Source organism: Saccopteryx bilineata, chromosome 2 (assembly GCF_036850765.1).
Source record: "Saccopteryx bilineata isolate mSacBil1 chromosome 2, mSacBil1_pri_phased_curated, whole genome shotgun sequence".
In the NCBI taxonomy this organism is placed as follows: Eukaryota; Metazoa; Chordata; class Mammalia; order Chiroptera; family Emballonuridae; genus Saccopteryx; species Saccopteryx bilineata.
Genome location: NC_089491.1, coordinates 256336206 through 256354258, shown reverse-complemented (window position 1 = coordinate 256354258; position 18053 = coordinate 256336206). Strand labels below are relative to the sequence as shown.

The 18053-nt window shown below is 49.0% G+C and overlaps 1 protein-coding gene across 2 annotated transcripts in view; it reads left to right on the top strand.

Annotated features, from left to right (window-relative positions):
- Positions 1 to 15898, top strand: part of LIMK2 (LIM domain kinase 2) — a 64356-nt gene extending 48458 nt beyond the window's left edge. For both annotated transcript variants that reach the window (XM_066260114.1, XM_066260115.1), the window contains 10 exons: positions 157 to 353; positions 2568 to 2754; positions 3594 to 3680; positions 4361 to 4492; positions 4740 to 4796; positions 7975 to 8040; positions 8922 to 9096; positions 9832 to 9887; positions 11255 to 11412; positions 14281 to 15898. In XM_066260114.1, coding sequence (XP_066116211.1) covers positions 157 to 353; positions 2568 to 2754; positions 3594 to 3680; positions 4361 to 4492; positions 4740 to 4796; positions 7975 to 8040; positions 8922 to 9096; positions 9832 to 9887; positions 11255 to 11412; positions 14281 to 14425 — 1260 coding nt within the window. In that variant the 3' untranslated portion in view covers positions 14426 to 15898. The remainder of the gene's footprint in view (positions 1 to 156; positions 354 to 2567; positions 2755 to 3593; positions 3681 to 4360; positions 4493 to 4739; positions 4797 to 7974; positions 8041 to 8921; positions 9097 to 9831; positions 9888 to 11254; positions 11413 to 14280) is intronic.
- Positions 15899 to 18053: the final 2155 nt, after the last annotated feature.

Genomic DNA, 18053 nt, shown 5'->3' with positions numbered 1-18053 from the left:
CCAGGCAGAGGGCAGTGTGGGGCTACTGGCATCTGGAGGCCACCATTAACCAAGTTGAGCATTGGCCATACTGTGCTTGGATCATCTGGGCTGATGGTGGGTGATCTGGGACAAGACACTCTGTGGAAGCCAGCCTTACACTACTCTTGGCCACAGGTAGAGGATGCAATTAGCCAGACGAGCCAGACACTTCAGCTCTTGATTGAACATGACCCCGTCTCCCAGCGCCTGGACCAGCTGCGACCAGATGTACGGCTCTCTCCCCACATGCAGAATGCTGGACACTCTCACACTCTCAGTACCCTGGACACCAAGGAGAATCTGGAAGGCACACTGAGGAGACGTTCTCTAAGGTGCTGCCTTTCACCCTGGTTCTATGTTGTCCTGTGCCTGTCCCTCAGGTGAAGCAGAGCTGGCTTTCAGAGACCAGCAAGTTAGGAAGGAAACAAGCTGGCCAGGGACAGGCTAGAATTGTGCTGACCCAGCTTTCCCCCATGGAGATCACAGTTCATAGCCAGGACCTGTGTGTGATCTGACCCAGCTGTGTTCTAGGTTTCCTTAGAAACCATAGAATCAGATTGTCCACTGAACTCCTGAGCTAGACAGGAGGCAGTGATTCTGGACCCTGAAAGGCAACATGGCCTGTGGGAAAGCCTGGAGTTTGGAGACTGGAGTAGGGGCACAAATAGGATTAATAAGTATAAATAAGGACATTGAAAACTATAAAATGAGATGAAGGCAAGTTTTAGATTTGAGGGACCAACAACCAGTCTCCCTACTTGCCAAGAGCACTGGCTCTGTAGGCAGGCACACCCATACAGCACCTTCAAGCTGAGCTCCCTCCCTTCAGAAATCACTTACTTTCTTCTAGCCTCTTTCTGAATCTGTGGAATTGTAAGATAAAGGTGACTGTCTCACCAGTGATATAAGTATTCAATGTGGGAAAGGATGCAAAGTAGCACAGTTCCGGCATAGGGTCAGCACTCAGTAAATGCGAGGTGTTGTTAGTATTACTGGGAATCAAGTTCTTTGTCTGCCCTCCTGACCAAACAGACTAAATCAGTCGGGGCCCTCTTGGCTGGCATCTATTGGCAATAGGGCCCTCCCCACAGGTGGCTCCTATCACTCTTGGCTGCCCTCTTGGCTTCAGTCAACATGAGCGAGCTGGTAGAAGCACAGTGCCAGAGGGCAGAGAAGGCCTGGGAACACGTGGCCTGGAAGAGGGAAGATTTGGGTGGAGGAGGCCAGAGAGCTGCTCAGATATCTGGAGGGCTGTCATGCAAGAGAGGAGGAATCTCACCTTGTATGCTCTGTGGGCACACTTGGCGGGAGGCAGAGCAAGGCCTGGGAAGCTACAGGCAGTCCTTTCTGGGTCACCCAAGTGAAACAGGAGTATGCCTGGAGAGAGGGTTGTAGAGCTGCAGTCCATCTTCAGTGCTAAAGACTTCAGCCATTTTGTCCCTTCAGGAAGTCAAAGTAGTAGTCATCAAACATGACAATTACTGACTGCTTTTAAAAATGTAAACATACTTGCTCTATTGCTATAAAAATTATAAATGCTTATTTTAAAATTTAGGAAATACAGATACAAAGATGTACAAACTATCCAAAATCCCATTTGGTCATTTTTCCCCCTGTTGATTTGAGAGAGAGAAAGAGAGAGAGAGAAAAATCGCTTGTTATTCCATTTAGTTGTACACTCATTGATTGCTTCTCATACATGCCTTGACTAGGGCTCAAGCCAGTGACTGTGGCAGTCTGGGACAATGTTCTATCCACTGAGCCACTGGCCAAGGCCCATTTGGTCATTTTTTGGATGGCAGTAGGGTCTTACTGTAACCCAGTTAGTTCTTTGAATCAAGCAGACAAGGTAGATTACCATCTACAGTGTTGTCCTGTATTGAACACTGTATGTAGTCCAGTAGTATGTCAGTCATTCCAGGTGAAAAGTACTCAGGGTTCTCACTTTGAATGCTGTGTGTGTCAGAGATACAGAGAGAAGGACAGATAGGGACAGACAGACAGGAAAGGAGAGAGATGAGAAGCATCAATTCTTCGTTGTGGCTCCTTAGTTGTTCATTGATTGCTTTCTCATATGTGCCTTGACCGGGGGGCTACAACAGAGTGAGTGACCCCTTGCTCAAGCCAGCAACCTTGGGCTTTAAGGCAGTGATCTTTGGGCTCAAGCCAGCGACCATGGGGTCATGTCTATGATCCCATGCTCAAACCAATGACCCTGCACTCAAGCTGGTGAGCCCGCGCTCAAGCCTGCAACCTCAGGGTTTCGATCCTACGTCCTCTGTGTCCCAGTTCAACGTTGTATCCTCTGCACCACTGCCTGGTCAGGCTGCCTGTGTTTTTACTATGCTTAAATAAACTATTGAGCCTGACTGGGCAGTGGCGCAGCTCGCAAATGACACATCTGTCTGAGTCTCCCCCAGCTCTCATAGCTTCTGAACTGCAGACACTGGAATGGTCAGGATACCCCTGAGGTTCCTGCCCACAGGGTTTCCTGGCAGGTCTGTGAGGACTACCCTATCCCTGCTACCATCTTTCCTCATCCACAGGCGCAGTAACAGCATTTCCAAGTCCCCTGGCCCCAGCTCCCCAAAGGAACCCCTGCTCTTTAGCCGTGACATCAGCCGTTCCGAATCCCTTCGCTGTTCTAGCAGCTACTCCCAGCAGATCTTCCGGCCGTGTGACCTGATTCATGGAGAGGTCCTGGGAAAGGGCTTCTTTGGGCAGGCCATCAAGGTAGGCACAGGCAGCAGCTGTTCTGTTCCTCTGCCCCCATCCCTCTCTCACTTTCTTTTGGGGAGTCTTATCACATGGTATTACCCTACACCCTCCAGGACACCAGGTCTCCTTCCTGGCTGCAGGTGATGGTGTGAGATGTGCACCCCTGCCACCCCAGCCTTCCCAGGCCACCAAGGGCAGTGTTGCTGTTGCAGTGAGCTTGGTGAACCTAGAGACCTGGGTTGGGATAAGCTGTGCCCATGGCCCTCCCACCTCTAGTCAGTGGGTATTTTTAAGGTCCCAGAGGCCTCAGTGCCATGCTATAGGGAACACATGGGAGAGTGCCTCCTGCCTCCCTGATAGACAGTTTTAGGGACTAACCTCTCTCTCTTTCTTTCCTCTTCCTCCTCCTTCTCTACTGAAAGCTGGGAGGGGGGGTCAGGTAAGCCATGTGTCTCAGCTTTTAGAGCATTGGGGCTGGAGCTCACCCCCAACCCACCCAGCACCCTAGCGCATGTCTATGGCATTGACCTTCCTGCCCCAAGACTTCCGTTTCCCAAGGGGACTCAGATGAGCAGAGCCCCTGCTTGGCTTGACAGTCCCTTCCTGCCTTATTCCACACTTCCCTTTTCTGGATTCTTGCCTTTCCTCTGTGCATGCCCAGCTCTCCAGGGAAGGGGGTGTGCTCCTCTCTGAGTCCCCTATTGCCCTGTGCTGTGTCTTCTACACATGAACTCTGTCCATCTGATCTGGCTCAGTGTCTTTCAGGGGAGGGGGTTGCCAGTTGCACAGATTTTCACACAGTTTCCTAGAACTTCCCGTGATCTCTGCACCGATAACAATCTCCTTCCTTGTAGGTGACACACAAAGCCACAGGCAAAGTGATGGTCATGAAGGAGTTAATTCGGTGTGATGAGGAAACACAGAAGACTTTTCTGACTGAGGTAAGAAGGTGGGGTGGAGATAGGAGTTTGGCCTTACTGTTGTAAGAGGAAAGGCCTTACTAAATAATGGTTTCAAGAGCAGGCTTATTTTGGAATCGTTTTCTGAAAGACTGAGCAGAAAAGAGCACTAGAGGAACTGCCCCTCTCAGTGACAGCATTATTTGTTCAATGAACATGTACTAAAGACAGCACGAGCTGGGTACAAGGGATGCAACAACAATGAGGTGTGGTTCAGATAATGGGGTGATGGACATGAGAACAAACCAGTTTAGTATAGCTAGATGCTATAATGACCACCTGAACACCCTGCTAAGGGAGCCTAGAGTGGGGTCACCCAGAGAACTGACACCTCTTGAGCATTTCCACAGTTGCTCCATTAATTCAGCTAGGTACACCTGTTGTCCAGGCGCTTCCCTCCAGGCCTGTTTCACTCTTGGACCCTTTTGCTCCAACCCCCTGCACACCGACTTTCCTCCCCCACTACCACGCAGTTCTTAGAAAGACAGGATCCTGAGTGTAAGGCCCATCGCGCCTTTCCCATCCATGTGGAGGTCTTCTTTTCCATCACACAAGATAGGAGATGCAGGTAACACTGATCAAGCTGACCCCCTGGAGGGAAGGGGTGAGGAAGGCATAGTGGGAAGTAACTGCCCACCCTCCTTGGTCTCCTCCACCCTCAGGTAAAGGTGATGCGCAGCCTGGACCACCCCAACGTGCTCAAGTTCATTGGCGTACTATACAAGGATAAGAAGCTGAACCTGCTGACAGAGTATATTGAGGGGGGCACTTTGAAGGACTTTGTGCGCAGTGTGGTGAGTATAACACCTTCATTGTCCACCAGAGCCTTGATGGGTTTACAGTGGGACACTTATGTCACCCCTACCCTGGAACCATGATAGCCAGAGATACTACTCACTGTTTTGCCTGCAAAGGGCCATGATGGGTGGGACTGTGCTCAGGCAGAGAGGGTTCACTGGCAGACCATGTTGACCTATGGGGCTTGGGCCACAAGTGGGACAGGGCCTAACAGCCTCTGATGGACATTCCCCCATCCTACAGGACCCGTTGCCCTGGCAGCAGAAGGTCAGGTTTGCCAAAGGGATTGCCTCTGGGATGGTGAGTCTTGGCAATAACCTTGCCAGTGGGTTGGGGGGTTGATTGGGGTGGTAGTCAGGAGAGATGCAAGGATTGTGGGCAGCTTGCATAGGCTGGGCAGCTATGTACTGAGCTTCTCTCTGTGCCAGTGAAGTTGACCCCAGGTGGCTCTTCTCAGCTCACAACCTTACTCTCAAAGAATCAAAATCTTTAAGGGCAAACGGAACATGGGCAAGGAAAACTAGAGAAGCACACTAGCATAAGGTGCCCTGGCGTTGCTGGTACAGAGGTGCCAGGTACTGAGGGCCCTTGAAGCAAGCAGAAAACCTCACTGCCTAGGAAATCTAGAAGGGGGAAATGCGTTCAAGTTGAGTCTTGAAGGATGAGTCAGAACTGGATAAAAGTTCCTCTTGTCAGAGAGGCCTCAGCATTGAGGAAATGACAGTAGCAAAGACCTAGGAGAGAGGAGGAAGCAGTCTCTTTTACCTAGGAAAGAGTGATATTGTGATGATAGTGATAATTAACAATTGCTGAGTGCTTTATTTTTTTATTTATTTTTTTATTTGACAGAGACAGTCAGAAAGAGGGACAGATAGGGACAGACAGACAGGAAGGGAGAGAGATGAGAAGCATCAGTTCTTTGTTGCAGCTCCTTAGTTGTTCATTGTGTTCTCATATATGCCTTTACCGGGGGTTTACAGCAGAGCGAGTGAACCCTTGCTCAAGCCAGCAACCCTATGCTCAAGCCAGATGAGCCGACACTGAAGCTGGTGACCTCCGGGTTTTGAACCTGGGTTCTCCATGTCCTGGTCTGATGCTGTATCCACTGTGCCACTGCCAGGTCAGGCAGCTGAATGCTTTCTGTATTCCAGACACAAGCTGAGGGACTAACATGAATGTGCCTGTTTATGCCTCATGGCATAAACTTGGTTTCCCAATGAGACGCTGAGACTAGAAAGGGACAGAACTAGGAGCTTGGGCTAGTCATTCCTGAGACTTTTTAAAAAATTTTTTCTTTTTTGAAAAGTTTTCTTTATTGATCTTAGAGAGAAGAGAGAGAGAGAAGGAGAGGGGGACAAGAACATCAACCTGGTGTTAGTTGCTTCTTGTATGTGCCTTAACTGGGCAAGCCCAGGGCTTAAAACTTGCAACCTCAGCATTCCAGGTTGACGCTTTTATTTACTGTGCCACTACAGGCCAGGCATTCATGAGATTTCAATCACGGCTCTTCGTGTGGGGTCCATGAAGATAGTATTAGTCTGAAGGTACATTAAGGTCCCTATACAGTGTGTCCATAAAGTCATGGTGCACTTTTGACCGGTCACAAGAAAGCAACAAAAGATGATAGAAATGTGAAATCTGCACCAAATAAAAGGAAAACTCTCCCAGTTTCATACCTATTCAGTGCAGTTCGATGTGGGCTCACGCACAGATTTTTTAGGGCTCCTTAGGTAGCTATCCCGTATAGCCTCTACAGACTCGTCACTGACTGATGGCCTACCAGAACGGGGTTTCTCCACCAAACTGCCAGTTTCCTTCAACTGCTTATCCCATTGAGTAATGTTATTCCTATGTGGTGGCGCTTCGTTATAAACATGCCGATGTTCACGTTGCACTTTGGTCACGGATTTGAATTTAGCGAGCCACAGAACACACTGAACTTTCCTCTGTACCGTCCACATTTCGACTGGCATGCCCGTGGGCTGCTCCACGGTACACACGGTTTTATGTCATCATCTGCACATGCACACATGCTGCCACATCATCCTACAGAAACTGGGAGGGTTTTCCTTTTATTTGGTGCAGATTTCACATTTCTATCGTCTTTTGTTGCTTTCCTGTGACCTGTCAAAAGTGCACCATGATTTTACGGACACACTGTATCTTAAGATAAACAGTCTGGACTTTATTTAGGAATCCAAAAAGACAGATGTAAAAGACTTTTAAGCAAGCAAGTTTTGTGGCCAGAGCTGTGCTTTTTTGCACATAAGTCTCATGTGGTCAGTAGATTGGGGTAAAATTGAGATAACTTGAGGCAGGGAGACCTGGGTAGGGGGTGCCTAATGAAACATTTAAGATTCTGAATTAGGGTATGAATGGAAGAACAGGAGATTGGGAGGTATGGTAGAGTCAGAATGGAGAAAAAAGTTGCAGTGAGGGAACAGTTGGAGGGAGGAGGAGTTGGGGTGACTATGGTATCATTTACCAGACGTTTGGGGTTGGCAGACACAGGTTTGAGAAGAGCTATGATAGGTGCCTGTTGAGGCTGATGTGTGGTTCATAAGAGTCAGCACATGAAAAGAAGATGGATTTGAGAAGGGCTGACATTGAGACTGAAGGAAAAAGCAGGCAAACAGGAGTCTCAAGGACAGGTGGCATGTGAAGAGGTATGGTTGACCTTTGAGGAGGGGATGGGTAGGTCATGAGCTACAGCAATGCAGGAAGAGCTCCCTCGATGTGAGCAGCTCCAGGAGCCTAGGGGATGGAAGCAGTATTGTAAGCGGTTGAAAAGGGGGAAAGTGGCTCTTTCCACATTTGCTGGGGAAGAGACAGGAAGGGAAAGAACATGGCTTTCAGGGCTAACAAGAGCCAGAGATAGAGGCCTGAAGGGGGGGAATAATAAACATACCTGTTTGGAAACATTTGGTTAGGAAGAGAGAGAGGATAAAGTATAGACAGCAGGAGGGTGCTGAGTCTCAGGGGAGGGGAATGTCAGGAACCAGCTGGTCCAGGAGGAGGTCACATGTTCCCCTATACTACCAGGAAAGATCCAAGGTAACTGAAGCCAGAGATTGGGATGTGGGTGCCAGGAGCAGTGCATCTGAGGGTGCTCACTTCCGATGTCCTGCATCTAAGTAAATGGGTAGACGGGATGGGGACATGCAAGGACCAGAGCCCACTAAAGAGACTTTAGGGGAAAGCATTGAGGGTTTAGAGCAGCCACTGGGTAGGGGTCAGTGAACAAAGGATGGACAGGAGATGGCAGCAGGGAAAGAGGAAGCCCAGACAGCCTTTGGCTTTCTGTTGATGTTGGGACAGGGGAGTGACAGCAGGAGGGCCTGGGCCCTGGAGTCCAAGTTGGGTTCTGAAGCTGGGTGGGGATGGCCTGAAAGAAGAGCTGGTTCTGTGGCCTATGTCCAGAGTCAGCACTGTGTGATTTTTTACTGGTCATTGGCCTCAGCTCATACTTCTCTTCCAGGCCTATTTGCATTCCATGTGCATCATCCACCGTGATCTGAACTCACACAACTGCCTCATCAAGCTGGTAGGTCTCACCACTCTGGGCCTCCCCAGGGCCAGCCCTCCCGGCTTCCTTGTTGCAAAGAATACTGACTGTGTCTTCTTGCTTTAGACCTGAGATATTGCCTAGGGCTCCTATCTTGCCTGTCCTGCTGCCACTCATGCCCTCCTCTTGTTTTCTGGGCTCCCAGACACTGGCAAATACAATTGCACCTTCTCCCAGTAAGCAGCCTTTGAAGTCCTTTGGTTAGAAGAGTTTCTGTATATAGAGCCCTGTCGCTTTTCCTGGCTTTGCCCCATGATGCTCCTATAAAGCAGCTCACTGTGGACCCCATTTTTATAGCTCTGGAGTCTGAGGCCAAATTGGGCCTGCATTCCTCCTGCTGGCCAGTCAACTCGGGTTGTTACAATGTTATTCCTCCTGTTGACTTGCATTCTGGCTTTCTGGGTGTCTAGTAACTTGCTCTGGCCTCACCCTCTGGACTCACACCAAACAAGCTTAATCCCTTTTCCACATGACTTCCCCAGAGCTATTTGAAGAGCTTATCTCCCCTCAGTACCCCACTGACTGCCTCCACCTTGTCTTTTTCCATCTTATCCTGATTCTAGCCATGGCCTTAAATCTTTTGGGCAACAGGGCAAGATGGGGAACAAACAAAACCATTCCCTAGGTTTCAGAGAGAGCCTTATTCCTCCAGGCTCCAGGGGCTCTGCTGTGAACACCCCCAGGTCTGGGGAATCTGCTGTGCGGAAATACCAAACTGTTAGAAAACAAACGTTGGGCCTTGTCTGTCAGAGAACTTTAGCTGTTACTCACTCTCCTTGGCTACACATCTTTTCTCCTCTTCTCAATGATTTCTCTTGGTAATGTCCCCACCAAGTCTTGACTTGCCCTTGCCTAACCAGGACAAGACTGTGGTGGTGGCAGACTTTGGGTTGTCACGGCTCATAGTAGAGGAGAGGAAAAAGCCTCCAGTGGAGAAGGCAACTACCAAGAAACGTACCCTGCGCAAAAATGACCGCAAGAAGCGCTACACAGTGGTGGGAAACCCCTACTGGATGGCCCCTGAGATGCTGAACGGTGAGTCCTGATGCCCTGGAGGGGACATGCCTCCAGAGGGCAGTTGGGGCCACATCTTGCAACAGAGCCCTGGGAGCTCCAGGGGAGGCTTGTAAAGTATAAGGCCAAGTACCCAGAGCTGAAGGCTGCATGATTTTTATCCCTTGCCAGACTAAGCCTCATAAACTCCTTCCTCTCTAAGCTCAGGCCTACTAGCTGGTCAGTGCCCCATCCGAGGCTCAGGGTGAGATCTGGCTGTGGCTGTGACCTCACCACAGCTACTTATTGCCTGAGCTTTTAGCCTTTCCCTCTCTGTGCTGAGAACTGAAGTGTGGTGCCCTCTCGTGGATAATGCTCAAACCAGTCAGAGATGCTGGCTGGGATTCTTGAAACTCACAGGGTTGTGAGGCGTCAGAAGTGGTCTTTTTGGAATATGAGGCCCAGAGAAGTTCAGTGGTTTGCCTAGGAGCACACATCTGGCTAATGGCAAAGTCCAGATGAACCAGTTCTCTTTCACTATTCCATGTAGTTTCATCATGGGCAGTGTTATTTTATAAGATCTTTCCAAGGCAGCCCACGTAGGGCTGAGGAAGGGTGATTTTCAGACAGTACCTGTCCTGGGAAGCCTTTGGGGCACCTCCATAGATCCTATTCTAGTCCTGGTTCTTCTTGGCTGTGACTTGGCTTGGCCCCTAGACTCAGTGCAGAGTGGGTAAGGGACTAAACCTAACAGCCTGCTATCCTGTGTTCCCTAAGGAAAGAGCTACGATGAGACGGTGGATGTCTTCTCTTTTGGGATCGTTCTCTGTGAGGTGAGCTCCTGCACGTAGGCCTAGCAGCTCTGCCCTGTCTCAGAACTGGGGCTTCTCCTTCTAAAAATGAGTGGCTCACCACAAAACCAACGCGAGAGTAGGGTTGTCTAGTTTATCACACATCTGTTGACACAATTGTCTCACTGGTCCCATGAGAAGGATGGAGCAGAGCTTTTTCAGGTGAGGAAACAGTCTTAGAAAGGGGAAGTGATTTGCTCTTAGTCACACAGTCAGTAAGGGCAGGTGAGACTTGGAACTCCACTAGGAAGGCAGGAGATTGTTCATGTGATTGCCAGAGGCAACATTTCCCCTTCCCCAGGTCCTAGAAGTATCTCTGCCCTCAGCATGAAGTGGCACTCTCAGAAGTGCCAGCCCATCTAACAGAGTGCCTGAGGGAAACATGCCTGCCCTTAGGAGCTTAGCTCAGTCTATCTTGAAGCAGTCTTACATACTTAAAAATTTCTATAATTCTTACAATGTGAGTGAGTGGTAGAGGAGAGACAAAGGACAGTTGGAGTAATAAAGAAAGATTCTTTTAAAAAATATTTTTTTAGGCCCTGGCCGGTTGGCTCAGTGGTAGAGCGTCGGCCTGGTGTGCAGGAGTCCTGGGTTCGATTCCCAGCCAAGGCATACAGGAAAAGCGCCTATCTGCTTCTCCACTCCTCCCCCTCTCCTTCCCCTCTGTCTCTCTCCTCTCCTCCCACAGCTGAGGCTCCAATGGAGCAAAGTTGACCCGGGCGCTGAGGATGTCTCTGTGGCCTCTGCCTCAGGCGCTAGAGTGGCTCCGGTCGCAACAGAGCGACGCCCCAGGTGGGCAGAACATCGCCCCCTGGTGGGCGTGCCGGGTGGATCCCGGTCGGGCGCATGCGGGAGTCTGTCTGACTGCCTCCCCATTTCTGGCTTCGGAAAAATACAAAAAATAAAAAACTAAAAATTATTTTTTTAATAGAGATTGATTGAGCATTTAGTATGTACAAAGCACTAAGTTGGTGCCAAAGGATTTCAGACATTAATCAGACCCAGCACCTCACTTCACAGAGCCTGAACTTTGTCAGGGAACTCAGACACAGGGGAAACTGCAGGGCAGGGTGGGATGTGTGGAAGCTGCCCATCCAGATGTGGAACATTGTGCTTCTGCTGTAGTAAGACCTCTTATAAACCCTCCTCAGTAATCAGACTCTCAGTCAAGAGACAAGTCTGGATTAGTAAGATTTTGAGAGGCTGGGTTGTGGGGGAAGCTCTTTAACCTCAGTTTTCATCTTCTTCCTCTTCCCATCCTTTCTGTCTATGAACCAGCATCCCACTACCCTGCTACATGGCCACACCCTCCCATAGTCATTTCTGACCAGCCTTTTTCTCACCTGCAGATCATTGGGCAGGTGTATGCAGATCCTGATTGTCTGCCCCGAACACTGGACTTTGGCCTCAACGTGAAGCTTTTCTGGGAGAAGTTTGTCCCTACAGATTGCCCTCCAGCCTTCTTTCCCTTGGCCGCCATCTGCTGCAAACTGGAACCCGAGAGCAGGTTGGTATCCCACCCCTTTACCCCAGCTCACAAGGTCCTGGGAGGCTTGCCTCCATGCTGTCCCCAAATACTTTCCAGGCATAGGGGGTGGCAAAAGCCTTGAGCTCAAGAATGTAGCTGTCAACCACTAAAGGCACCTGACAACTCTGATATGCCAGGTGGGGGGTTGGGGGGATGAGGGCATGGAAACAATGACCTGGAGATAACACAGAAACAACAGCTGTTAAAAGAAATTTTAACAGAACTCACCCAAACCTATACCATCCTAACAGAATTAATGTCTTCATGACTCCGTATCCCTCTGTCCATGTCCACACACCCATGTTTTTTATAGATTTGTGATCTCAAATAGAGAAAGTTTTTATATTTTGCCCAGCATTTTCCTTGTTACTACCCATTCTTCCTGTTTATCATTTTTGTTAACTATATGGAATTCTATTAAGGGACTATCTGGGGCCCTGGCCAGTTGGTTCAGTGGTAGAGTGTTGGCCTGGCGTGTGGAAGTCCCAGGTTTGATTCCTGGTCAGGACACACAGGAGAAGCACCTATCTGCTTCTCCACCCCTCCCCCTCCTTTTTCTCTCTCTCTTCCCCTCCCGCAGCCAAGGCTCCATTGGAGCAAAGTTGGCCCGGGTGCTGAGGATGGCTCCATGGCCTCCTCCTCAGACGCTAGAATGGCTCCGGTTACAATGGAGCAACACCCCAGGTGGACAGAGCATTGCCCCCTACTGGGCATGCCAGGTGGATCCCGGTCAGGTGCATGTGGGAGTCTGTCCCTCTGCCTCCCTGCTTCTCACTGCAGAAAAACACCAAAAAAAAAAAAAAAAAAGACTATCTGGGCCTGACCAGGCAGTGGAACAGTGGATAGAGTGTCAGACTGGGACGCAGAGGACCCAGGTTCAAAACCCCGAGGTCGCCAGCTTGAGCGCAGGCTCACCTGGTTTGAGCACAGCTCACCAGCTTGAACCCAAGGTCACTGGCTTGAACAAGGGTCACTCGGTCTGCTATAGTGTCCCAGTCAAGGCACATATGAGAAAGCAATCAATGAACAACTAAGGTGACACAATGAAGAATTGATGCTTCTCATCTCCCTTCCTGTCTGTCCCTATCTGTCCCTCTCTCTCTCTCTGTCATAAAAAAAAATAAATAAGAGACTATCTGAACATATTATAATATACATAATGTAGATGTTCAGGTTTTTTCAGTTTCTCTTTACAATAGATAGTACTGCAGTGAACATCTTCATGCACTTAGCTAATTTCTTCCTTTAAAGAAATATTTTTGAGGCCTGACCAGGTGGTGGCGCAGTGGATAGAGCGTTGGACTGGGATGCTGAAGACCCAGGTTCAAGACCCCGAGGTTGCCAGCTTGAGCGCAGGCTCATCTGGTCTGAGCAAAAGCTCACCAGCTTGAGCCCAAGGTCGCTGGTTCAAGCAAGAGGTTACTCGGTCTGCTGACCGCCCGCGGTCAAGGCACATATGAGAAAGCAATCAATGAGCAACTAAGTTGTTGCGACGCGCAACGAAAAACTAATGATTGATGCTTCTCATCTCTCCGTTCCTGTCTGTCTGTCCTTATCTATCCCTCTCTCTGTCTCTGTAAAGAAAAAAAAAAAGTAAAAAAAAAATTTTTTTTTTGAAATTACCTTAGTTTTCTCAGGTTATAGCTTTCATTGTTACCAAAGTTACTCCGGGCATTTTCAGTTTGTGCATGAGAATACTAGAATCTTTGTGTTTTTTTCCACTATCAAAAATCATGTCTCTTTTAAAAAACAAAGTCAAACATTACCAAAATACCTAGCACAGGAATTTTCCATTTTCTGTAATCTCCTACTCTGTGTACTCCTCAGCATTCTCCTCTCTCCCCAACTCCATGTCCCCAAGGTAACCAGTTGGCACATAATCATTATTTTTAAATGACTTCCAAAGGTTCATTGTAGAGTTGGAATTGGCTGGTGAAAGGCTCTTGTATCTTGTCTCTTCATTGGCCAAATGACCACAGTCCTTTAGTAACATCAGAGTAAGAGCATGAGGAAAAAATGTGAAGCTACATGATAACTGTTTGGTAATACCCCTTCTCACTCATTCCAAAGGTCTCTCTTTAATGCATTCATAAACATTTACCGAGGCCTAGCATGCGCTAGATACTTTCCTAGGTACTTGGGATACCCCAGTGAACAAAACAAAAATGCCTCCCATCTGGAACTCACATTCTAGCAAGGAAAGAGAAACTATATTGAGTATCAGAAAGTGATAAATGCTATTAACAAAATGCCAAGCTGAGGAAAGATCATTGTTTGGGATACAAGTTGTCATTTTAGATAAGGTGATCAGAGTAGGCTGAGAAGGTGACAAAATGTTTAAGTAAAAACACAGAGGAGGCAGAGGAATAAGTCTTGAGATGACTTAGGATTCCAGAGTACCTAAGCTACATATTTCCATGGCACTAGGAGCCCAGTGTTTGCTTTCTCCTTGGGAAGAGTTATTGAATCTATGAAATGCCCCATCCTAGACAGATCCATTGATGTGGAAATAGTCTGAGGACTGGGAAGTGTTTAAAAGGGTACTTAGTCCAATCTCAACTTCAATCATTGCATTTTTTCCAAGACATGGGAGGAGGAACTTTTATTCTTCTGGACTTTCTGTTTTTTAAAGCTATCCCCTAGAGCCAGGCCAGCCTTCTTACTGTGTTATCTCTAATCTTTACAACAACTCTATCTCCCACAGAGCCATAAGGTTAAGAGGCTTGCTTGCCCAAGGTCATACAACTAGGAAGTGGTTAAGCCACAGGCCTGGGTGCCTTGCATGCACACCACCCCATGACCCTGCCCATATTTCACCTGCCTCCAGCTTACTCCTTTTCTTTCTAGACCAGCATTCTCAAAACTGGAGGACTCCTTTGAGGCCCTCTCCCTATACCTGGGGGATCTGGGTATCCCGCTGCCTGCAGAGCTGGAGGAGCTGGACCACACTGTAAGCATGCAGTACGGCCTGACACGGGACTCACCTCCCTAGCCTTGGCCCACCCTCCTGCTTCCTGTGGATTGACAGCTTGTTTAGAAGCAGAACAAGCCATCCCTACTACCTCCCCAGGAGGCGAGCGGGCGCAGCACCAGGGAAATGCATCTCTACAAGTTTTGGGGCCTGGTTACTGTCTGAAAAACCAACACTCGCCTGAAAGCTGTGAAGAAGAATAAAAAGCCTAGCCTGTGGGCCAGGAGGAATCTGTTACTCATGACCACTCAGGAAGTCCCTGGGATTCCAGGCTTTTGCTTACACTAATTAGCGTGATCTGGACCTGCTGGCCAGGATTCCAGGGTGAACCTGCCCCTGGGCTCTGAAGTCTCTGGTCCAGCTGGGGACAGGAGGACTTCAAGTGGTAGTGTGGATGAAAGAAAGGCTGGTGGCCAGGCTGCAATCCAAGGATGTGAAATGCCAGTGGTGCTACCTTCCTCCCATTCTATGTCCTGCCTTCCACTGGCCAGGAGTCAGGGAAAGGGCTGGTTTTTGTCCACATCCCAGGCCACATCAGTATGAGGGGGAGCTTCCGCCTCATTCTCAAACTGTGCTGCCAGAGACTGGCTGAGAACTTCTGGGTTGGCATCCTGACTGCAACAAGAAGTCGCCCATGGTGCAGGAAGAGGCCCTGCCCTCTGGAAAGCCCATATCCTGGCTGCTGTCACTCATACCCTGGTGGGCATCTCAGTCAGAAGGCTGAGACATTTTGCCTAGAGCTAGATGGGTTCTGGAGGTAGTATGGCTTGTCACAGACCCAGTGTATGACGCTGGGGGAGGGAAATCTCAGCAATCTTTTGGCCTTGTGGCAACCACTGCTCACCCTTCACTGTGTCTGGTCCAGGCACCAGCTTGGATGGGAAGATGTGTGGCAAAGTCCTAGAGTTTAGATACTGGGAGAGACAGCTCCCTGAGTAGGGTCATCTGGCTTCTACTTCCCTGCTGGCTGGCCCAGCTTACTAACTCCTGGCTGCAGCCTCCTAAAGCTACAGCCATGGGTGCTGAAAAGCCCTGAGGTCAGCCTCTGGCTCCCAGAGCTCTAACAGAAATAGATTTGCTTCCTCCTAAGTGTCTATGAACTTGCACCATATTTAACAAATTGGGAATGGGTTTGGGATAGTACTACGATGTGTGATGGTTGTATTGGGGGTGGGAGGGAGAAGGAGGGTGGGAGTGATTCAGGAGAATGGTTGCTGTTAATACTGTCTTGTTCTATCTATTGGGTGATATGTGAAATAGTGTTCATAGACCTGATGAGTTGTGGGATTAGATGTCATCTCTGCCTATGTTATATAGACCATACTTATGTGTGGAATGTGCAAGCTTGTGGGGTTGAGCTCTGGATTCTCAGCAGCAGCAAGGTCAGCATTGTATGGCTGGTTGTGCCTTGGCTTTCCCCAGCAAGCGTGGGTGTGGTGGGCCCAAGTTGGGCCATCGAGAAGACCAAATAAATTAAGCAATTAACATAACTGACGATACTGAGTGAAAAGTGACTTGCGGCCTGGCTCAGGGAGATACATGTGGAGAGTCTGCTGGTCTGTCTGCCAGGAAGAGTTCAAGGCCTCCCCTCTCCCTTCTAAAGGAATGCTACTGGCCACTTTCAGGTCTAGGTCACATGACTCCCCATGGTAGGGAGTTCTCATGCTCTCTTCCAAGTAAGAGGAGGGGAGATATAGAGACAGACTCCTGCATGACTGGGATCTACCCAGCAACCCCTGTCTGGGGCTGATGCTCTGCCCATCTGGTGCCATACTTGCAACTGAGTTATTTTTAGTGCCTGAGGCAGAGGCTCCACAGAGCCATCCTCAGCACCTGAGTCTGATGTGCTTGAACCAATCAAGCCATGGCTTCAGGAGGAAAGGAGAGAGAGAGAAGAGGGAGAGGTAGAGAAGCAGATGGTCGCTTCTCCTGTGTGCCCTGGCCAGGAATTAAACCCAGGATTTCCACACGCCGGGCCAGTGAACCAAATGGCCAGGGTCACATGTTCCCTAATTCTAATCCCCTCTCCTTATGCAGACACCAACCTGCTCCAGAGAACGTGCACATCCCACCTGATGCAGCCCAGTCCTTCAAGCAGGGCTGACTCCAGCCTCCTAGCTGAGTTGTTCCTTTGGGGCCTTACATTCCCACCTTCTACTATACATACAGTCCTAAAGCCTGGGTTTCCTGGAGTTCTCTCCATAGGGCTGGGTGTCACCTTCATAATGGGAAAAAATGAATGCAACCTCACCCCTTGTGATTACCTACAAGGGATTGAGAAGAAAAGACAAAGTTCGCCTGGTCTGTAGTGGCACAGTGGGTAAAGTGTTGACCTGAACACTGAGGTCACTAATTCAGAACCTGGGCTTGCCTGGTCAGGGCACATACAGGAAGCAACTACTATGAGTAGATGCTTCTTGCTTCTCCCCTTCTCCTCTTTCTCTCTCGCTCTCTCTCCCTAAAATAAGTAAATAATTATAAATAATTATAAAGAAAAGACCGAGTTCTTGCTTCTCCACATGGAGGATATTGTGGAGGGTTGACCATTGGGCAGGATGATGCTATCTGGTTAGTGGTATCCAGGGTACAATATAAATTTATATACACAAAGGTGATTTCTCCCAAAGCTGAGGAGTCCCAACTAAGGGACTGGATCCAGGGAAAACTGATGCTCTGGATACCTCTTGCTGATAGAACTATAGAGAAGTGTCTGGGCATGGGCAGAGATCACCCTGAGTGTTCCTAGAGGCTAAGAATATGTTGCTGAAAGTCCAACAAACACTCCCATTGGTAGCTACTTCTAGTGCCCTAGGAGTCACCACCCTCCCCCCCCAGACTTCCTCAGCCCAGAGCTGTTCATGGCAACCCAAGGACTCATCCTCCTCTGCATACCCATCCCCCCTTTGGCTATACAGAACTACCACACACTATTCATTTCCAGCCCCATCCAAGGGTTCCCCAGATGTTCATTTAAACTACTTCCACAGAAAGAATGCTGAGGGGGGAGAGGATTTGCAGTGACTAATTGCCCACTGAGATGCCCGTACACCCATCTTTCCTGCAGCTTCAACCTGAAAGATTCCCAGTGATGACTGCAGTTACCAACCATTCAACTATTGCCACCTCCCAGTGATAGGGCCAGGGCCACACAGGTGTTGACAAGGTAACCAAAAGCTTCCCAACTTATGGGAGGCATGTTCCTGACAACTCAAAAAACTTGACAATGTGGAAGCCTTTATTTTTAAAAAATTTATTTATATAAGTCAAATGCAGAGCAACTTCCTGCACTTTATATGCAGGTGTCAGATGAGGTATATAAAACATGTACACAGAGAAATGCTTTTATAGAAAAGTAGAAACCAGTAATGTTCTCTTCAGCATCACTGGCACCAAGGGGCCTCCTGAGGCCTTGGTCCCCTCAGCAAACCACCCTTGGGAATAGCCTGCTAAAGAGAATAGGCCCCACTAACCCCCCCCTCTCCACATGGGGCAGGGGAGGGCTTTGGGGAAGGAAGCTCTGTGGATAGGGACTTGGAGGCACTGCTGGGACAGCAGCATAGTGCAGCACAGTGCTGTGGGGAAATGCACTCTCTTCTTGGCCATGCTGGTAGCTTTCTCTTTGACCTTGGATGTCACTTTCCCCCTCTGG